Raw genomic sequence first — 7386 nt, 5'->3', positions numbered from 1 at the left:
GCAAGCATCCTTAACCTGCTGAGCCATCTTGCTGGCCCTCCTTTTTAATCATCTAGATTCTCGTTCATTCTTCCCAGATCACTAGCACCTGGTACCGTATCTCCAACTCAGCGCTCCTTTCTCCACTTTGATACCAGACCCTTACTCCCACCCACTACCTACATCTGATCTTTCTATTAACCTTTAAAAAATAGTTGCCTTGGGTGAATTACATCTTGGTACTGCTTCTAAACAATAATTATAGATTTTATTATACATTTTAGCATTCATTATTTGTAGATGTCTCTGCTTCTCCACTTCAGTTATGAACACCTGAAAACAACAGTTAGGTTCGGCTTCCTTCTAGTGCCTAGACAACAAACACTCTTTACACTAGTAGATACTCAAATATGTATGGAATTAATCATGACTAAATTAACACATTCTTTGCCCAGGGTGTCCTTTAATAAATTAAAAAATTCAAATTTATTTATTGTGGTCTTCTTGGGTTGAAAGTGATAGGAACAAAGGAACTGGGCCTGGATGAACACAAGGAGGGACCTTAAGAAAGGCATTTACATCCCTGGGACTCTGGTCAGTTTTACTTGTGAGTGAGAAGAGAAGAAAATAATATGAGTTGAAGGCAAGAGGACGAAGTAGTGAAGAATCTCCAAGTCATACAGGCGTCCTGGAGTGACTCCCCAGTGGGCCTGCGCTCTGTTTCATCCCAGATGGCATCCTGTTATCCAGTAGGAGAGTGGCCGTCCTGAACAGTGCAACCTCCATTCTACCCTGTGGGGTAAAAAGACAGGATTTTTGCTTTGTATTTAATTGCTTCTTCACCACCATCTAACCCAGTTCCTTCCTCCCTCTCATTTCTAGCTCTTTAGGCTGTTTCTTCTTCTTCCTCTTCCTCCTCTTCCTCTTCCTCCGCCTCCTTCTTCCCCTTCCCCTTCTTCCCCTTCTCCTCCTCCTCTTCCTCCTCTTCATCTTCATCCTCATCATCTTTTTGAGACAGTGTCTCCCTGTAGCCCCAGCTGGCCTGGAACTCACTATGTAGACCAGGCTGGCCTTGAACTCAGGTATCTACCTGCCTCTGCCTCCCGAGTGCTGGGACTAAAGGTGTGCACCACCATGCCCAGCTCCTTTCTGTATTTTCTTTAAAGTTCCCTCACCCCTGGGGCTTGCCCTCTTCCCTCATGTAGCATGCATCTACATTTTCAAATCCTCATTTTCCTTTGAAGGAAAATGCATTGTGGTTTTTTTTTTTTTTTTTTTTTTTTTTTTTTTTTTTTTAGACAGGGGCTCCCTGTAGCCCCAGCTGTCCTGGAACTCACTATGTAGACCAGGCTGGCCTTGAACTCAGTGAGATCTGCCTGCCTCTGCCTCCCGAGTGCTGGGATTAAAGGCATGCGCCACCACGCCCGGCTAAAATGCATTGTTTTATAGGACTAAGAGTTACTTTAAAAAATCCTAGTTGCAATATTTGACTCTCCCATCCCTAAGAATCAGCCTTAATAATCATCAGTGTCCTTTCCTGGATGGTATTTTGAATTTGCAATTACTTCCATTCTTACAGCTGTCTGTAGAGGGAGACATTTACATATTATTGTTTATTTCTATTATATATGTCCAGTTTGAATTAGAGAAAAGGCTAAGTGACCCCTATGCATCCAGCTTTGAGAAGCTGAAAACTTTGGGGTGTCCAGCTAAGGGGCCCACACCTTTAATAAGAAATATTATCTATTTTGAGGGGGCCCCTACAGGAAACATATTTGTTTTGCTTAAGTCTTCCCATGCTTACAGCTGATTGGTTCAAGTAGGAGAGCATATAATTCACACTAAACCAATCAGAGTCTCTAGCTCAGGAGCTCAGACTGGGACCTGGACTAACCAGCCCCCTATGATTGCTTAGGACTTTAAGTTATAAACTTGGAAGCCTGTAGTCTGCCTTGTGGATGTAGGAGCAGAGGACGCTGGTCTACAGAAATAGTGACTTGAATGCACAACAGAAGCAGAAACTGGTCGTGAGAAGCTTTTACCTATTTTCCAGTCTCTCTCTCAGTCTTGTCCTGAGGCCCAGCTGCACCTCTTGAGTGGGCTCAGTAAGAGACCTTTTCTTGAAATAAATTTCTGGGCTGGGGGGCTGGCTCCATGGTTAAAGCACTTGCCATACAAGTATAAGGATCCCCAGAACTAACATAAATGCTAGATAAGCTTGGTGGCTTGCCTGTAATTCCAGTGCTCAGAAAGCAGAGATGGGGGATTCCTGGAGCAAGCTGGCTATCCAGACTAGCTGAATCTGTGAGCTTTGAGTTCAACTGAAAGACCCCGGCCCAATAAACAAAGGTGGAGAGAGATTGAGGAAACTCCTTCCATCAACTTCAGGTCTTCACACATGTGTACACAGATGCACTCCCCCCCCCCGGCCACACACACTAAATAAATAAATAAATAAATAAATAAATAAATAAATAAATAAATAAATAACTGAAAGTAAATTGTTTTCTCTTATTACAACCAGAAAGGTTTTGCTTAATACAGTATCAGAAAAAGAAACAAACCCAGATGTTTAGACACAGAGTGCCAAGCCCAGCTGCTATCTCACATTTTTCTAAACCTCCGTAAGGCCTACAAGTTCCTGCCCACTGCTCCTTTCTCTGTCACATCCCCCTTTTAGGGGTGGGGAGGCTTTGTCCACCAACTTAGTCCCATCAGCCCCCCTCACCAGTTCTTCACCCCTCCTGATCCAGACACAATCATTTTTGCGCAGTTGATGGAAGGAAGGAGTCTAGGATCCAATAGGTCTGAAAGGAAGAAAGAGGTTACTTGTGACAGGCACAGAGATCAGTCCCAAAGACCAGGAAAACACCAGCCCTGCCTGCACAGGACTTGTTTCAAAGGGCCTTCCAGATTAAGCAAGGTCTTCCCAGGGACCCATTTAGACATTCCTACAGTGACTGCTAGAGATAGAAGTGGGGCCAGGAGGTCTGAGATTTGGGCCTGCCCATTACTATTCTTCTAGCCAGGATAGATGGTGGCTCATCCAAAGTTTGCAGGGTTTCTGAGGAGCGGAGATGCCAAAGCAGACAGCACACAGATCAAGAAAAAGTCCTGCCTAATGAAAAGGTCTTATAGGCAAGGAGCCTAAGGACATTAGAGAACAAAGGAGTTACAAGCCCCATCAAGCTTCTCATATTAGCTTTGAGGCAAGGAGTTTGCACTTAGTTTTTGCTTAGACTATTAACCTGGGTACTAGTGAATGCTATATCTGAGTCTTCAAGGCCATAAGTCACATTCGCATTCAGTTCTAGTCTCTGCCTCTCCCCCTTCCCCTCCCCTTCTCCTACCCTTCCCCTCTCCCCTTCTCTCCTATCCTCTCCTAACATTTTCTGTGTTGCCCCAAGCTGGCCTTAAATTTAAATTACTGAACTCCAGCAATCATCTTGCCCCAGACTCCCAAGTAGATGGTACTAATGATGCTACGCCTGCCTCAGTTCTCTGAGGCTGAGTTTGCTCATCTGGGAAGCAGAAATAATAAATAGTTCCTACTGCATGGAAGGTTAGATGAAATGAGCTATGCACGTGATATACTCAGTATGTAGCATGCTATCAGTCAATGTGTCTGATGTGGCTGCTCTGCCACTCCTGTCCGTTCAAAGCCTCTCTGGATCCTGCTCAAGGGACCTGCACAACCTCCTTCAAGGGAGGGCATCAGGACCCTGAGGATTTCCTGCTCGTTGAAACACCCCTGGAAGAGCATGCCCAGGGCTCCCTACCAGACCTTGACAGTCCACGTGGCAGAAGTTCTCGGAGTGACTCTGGTAGTCGTTGCACCAGTAATGGCTGTTGATCTGGAAGATGCCGTAGTCGAAGCTGCCATCTGCATTCTCAGTTATCTTTGATATGTTGAAGTTGCTTTCCACAAAAGCCAGGCACAGCCCTTGGAACAGACAGAAGGGGAACAGGATTTAGGAAGGAGCCAACCTGAGTGAGAAGGGGGCTGACAGGGAAAGGAGGGCAAGGAATGAGAAGAAAAAACAAGGCCCAAGAGGCTAGTGGACCTAGAGAGCTAGAAACACCCACAGGCATCTCCTCACAACCTTCAGTCCCATTCGTTTTTGCAGACAGTCATCCATCTTTCCATCTACTTTTTTTTCCTGCCCTTACTGAGCACCTACTATGTGTCAGGAACTATGCATAGCCAATAAGGGAGATTAGGCTGAGCCTACTATAGACGCTGCCTTTGAAGGGCCTGTGGTACAGACAGAATGAGAGTGTGGGTTTAAAAAAAAATCACAAACCAGGATAAAAGGAGAAGATGTCACACAGCAGGTACATTCAAATTTCAGGTGAAAGGGATTCTTTCCATGCAGAATGATGAAGCCTTTACATTAGCTGTTCCTTCTGCCTGGAATGCCCTTCCTAGACATTTGGATGATTAGCATTGCCCAGTGTCACTTTCTCAGAGTCCTTCTCTGACTGCTTGATTTTTAACAGTGCCTGTTAACTGTTGAAATGTGCCCTCACCCACCTTATTTTTCTTTATGCATACATGAAAGTATTTGGTTTTTAGGGTCTTTTTCCATTTTTAATTTCTTTTTGGTCTTTCATTAGGTCTCTCTGTAGCTGCAGCTGACCTGGACCTCGCTATGTAGACTAGGCTGGCCTCAATCTCATAGAGAGCCACCTGTCTCTGCCTCCTAGGTGCTGGGATGAAAGGTGTGCGCCACCATGCCTGGCTTTAAGTTTTTATTCATGTGCGTGTGTGTGTGTGACTTTATGTCTGTGTTCAAATATTCATGGGGACCAGAAGAGGGTGTCAGATCCCCTGGAACTGGAGTTACAGATGGTTGTGAGCTGCCTGATGTGGGTGCAGAGTACCCAGGTAGGTACTCTGGAAGAGCAGTAAGTGCTTTTACCCACTGAGCTCGTTTTGGTGTTTTGTTGGTGTTTTTTCTTTTTTTAATTTGAGAGAGAGAGAGAGAGCGAGAGCGAGAGCTTGTTGAAGTCCGAGGACAGCTTTTGGGAGTTGGTTCTCTCCTCCCACCTGTTGAGGGCATGGCCTCTCTTGTAGTTTCTGCTGTACTGTGTAGTCCAGGCTAGCTGGCATTCCAGGCAGGTCCTCCTGTCTCTTCCTCCCATCTCATTATAGGAGTGCTGGGATTATAGATGTGCCCCTACCACATCTGACTTTTTTTTTTTTAATGTGGGTTCCATGAATGAAACCCAGGTTGTCAGGCTTGCAAAATAAGTGCTTTTACTCTCATTATCATCTCACTGGCCCTGTAAAATTTTTTTTATTTATTTGCTTGAGACAGGAACTTGCTGTTTAGCCTTGGTTGGCTTCAAATTCATGACAATCCTCCTGTCTTAGTCTCCCAAGTGCTGGGATTCCAGGGATGTATCATAAATTCGTGCATTTCACCACCAGCCAATACTAAAGTATATGTGAATGTGTTCACTCCTACTCTTTCCGCCCAGTATGTGATCACTTGAGGGAAGGGTAGTTAGCTTACTTCTGTATCCCCTGAACCTAAAATACTTTTTGGTGCATAATAAGTGCTCAGTAATAACTGTTAGTTGAAGTCGGGAATATGGGGCTAGAGAGATGGCTCAGTAAAGAGCACTAACTGCTCTTGCAGGAAGACCTGGGTTTGATTCCCAGCACCTACGTGGTGGCTAAAAACTGTAACTCCAGTTCCAGGGGATCCAATGCCCTCTTCTAACCTCCATGGGCATTTCACAACACAGGTGCACTTTTACACATACAAGCAATATACTCATACATATAAAATAAAAATAATAAATATTGGGGTCGGAGAGATGGCTCAGAGGTTAAAAACATTGGCTGCTCTTGCAGAGGACCCAGGTTCAAATCCCAGCATCCACATGGCAGCTAACAACTCCAGTTCCAGGGGATCTGACACCCTCTTCTGACCTCTGTGGGCACTGCACAACATGGGTGCACTTAAACACATGCAGACAATACACTCATACACGTAAAGTAAAAATAATAAATTTTTTTTGGTCTTTTTGAGGCAGGGTCTCCCTGTAGCCCCAACTGTCCTGGAACTCACTATGTAGACCAGGCTGGCCTTGAACTCACAGAGATCCACCTGCCTCTGCCTCCCGAGTGCTGGGATTAAAGGCGTGCACCACCGCCCAGCTAATAAAATATTTTTGAAAAAGAAATAGGGGTTGTTGGGAAAGGGTTCTGGTGGGGGATTGTTCTTTGAACTTGACTTTGAATGACAAAGGAAGGTGGGTAAGAAAATTGGGTGAGGAGGAGGAACAGGAAGTAGCTGAAGAAGTGGCACTCACAGTCAGTGAGGGAGTAGCCCTCAAACCCATCTATCTCCTCCTCCTGCAGCACTTTGGCCAAGGCACAGCGATGGATGAGTTCTGCACCATTCACCACAAGAAGGCACTGCTCTTAAAGGCTGGGCTGCTGTGTGATTTTAAACAACATACTTACCTCTTTGGACTCCATTTGTGGAATGAAAATTTGCTAATACCTAACTAATCAGGACACTGTAGTGATTAAAGAAATAATAAGTTGTGGTCTCACATTCCTCACAAAATGGAACCAGGACTCCTAGGAATATGGCAGATTTCTGGGCTAGAGCAGGAAAGAATGTGAGACAATTCTGGATTATCTTGCATCAGAAAGTGAGGAAGTGCTCAAAATATAGATCAGGCATGTCAAAGGGACCCAAAAGCCAGCTCAAAGAGGCACTGGAGGGCCAAATCTGCAACAGTGTTTTTCTTAAGACCTTTATTTAGCTATAATGCATAATGTATAATTCACATGCCATACAATTAATTCCTTTAAACCGAAAAATAATTTTAGTATATTTGCAGAGCTCTGTAACGATCATCTATTCAATTTTAAAACATTCCATCAACTCAAAATGAAACCTTGCACCCAGTAACATTGTGTGACCATACTAATTGATTTGAACAGGAACCACCCTGGGTGCTAAGTCTAAGGTACCAGGAAGCTCCACAAAGATCCAGGTGTGTGTACAGAGACTTGATTCTCCCCACAATGCTTAGCAAAACCCAGTGTTTGACCTTGGAATTAAAATTAGCAGTCATTGAAGGACAGAGGCACACTTGCACCTCTAGATGTGAAACTCTGAGGACATATAAACCCTTATGAAGCAGGTGTTCTGGCCTAGGATGTGTAGTCTGTGTCTAATCGTGAGGCAATGAAGCCAAGTACAGGGGAACAGCTGTAAAATAACTGGATTAAAATGCTCAGGGCCAGGCTGGGGCTGTTTCTGTTGCAGAGTATCTTTCCCCTTAAACAGGTGTGTGGTACTGAAGGCAAAGGCCAGGGTCTCTTCATCTGCTCCTTAGGGGTCAGGCAGCTTCTGCAGAGCCAAGGTGGCCTCGGGTGGC

At 44.8% G+C, this 7386-nt stretch overlaps 1 protein-coding gene across 1 annotated transcript; it reads right to left on the bottom strand.

Moving 5' to 3' along the window:
* Nucleotides 1–422: 422 nt before the first annotated feature.
* Lyzl6 (lysozyme like 6) lies at nucleotides 423–6472 on the bottom strand. Its single transcript, XM_008843223.3, has 5 exons — nucleotides 6458–6472; nucleotides 6304–6409; nucleotides 3764–3922; nucleotides 2708–2786; nucleotides 423–771 (listed from the first exon to the last, which is right to left on the bottom strand). Exons 1-5 carry the CDS (start codon nucleotides 6470–6472, stop codon nucleotides 702–704), a joined length of 429 nt encoding a protein of 142 aa, XP_008841445.2. The 3' UTR covers nucleotides 423–701.
* Nucleotides 6473–7386: the final 914 nt, after the last annotated feature.

The sequence above is a fragment of the Nannospalax galili genome, unplaced genomic scaffold (assembly GCF_000622305.1).
Source record: "Nannospalax galili isolate Female #2095 unplaced genomic scaffold, S.galili_v1.0 scaffold781, whole genome shotgun sequence".
NCBI lineage: Eukaryota > Metazoa > Chordata > Mammalia > Rodentia > Spalacidae > Nannospalax > Nannospalax galili.
Note: the sequence above shows the minus strand (reverse complement) of the source record. Positions and strands in the feature narration are given on the sequence as shown.

Excerpts from the sequence above, each read along its gene's own strand:
- Lyzl6 (XM_008843223.3), bottom strand. Across the intron at positions 2,787-3,763 it reads CTGCCACGTGGACTGTCAAG|ACCTATTGGATCCTAGACTC; the intron begins GTCTGGTAGGGA and ends TCTTCCTTTCAG. Across the intron at positions 772-2,707 it reads TCAGGAGGGGTGAAGAACTG|GGTAGAATGGAGGTTGCACT; the intron begins GTGAGGGGGGCT and ends TTTACCCCACAG.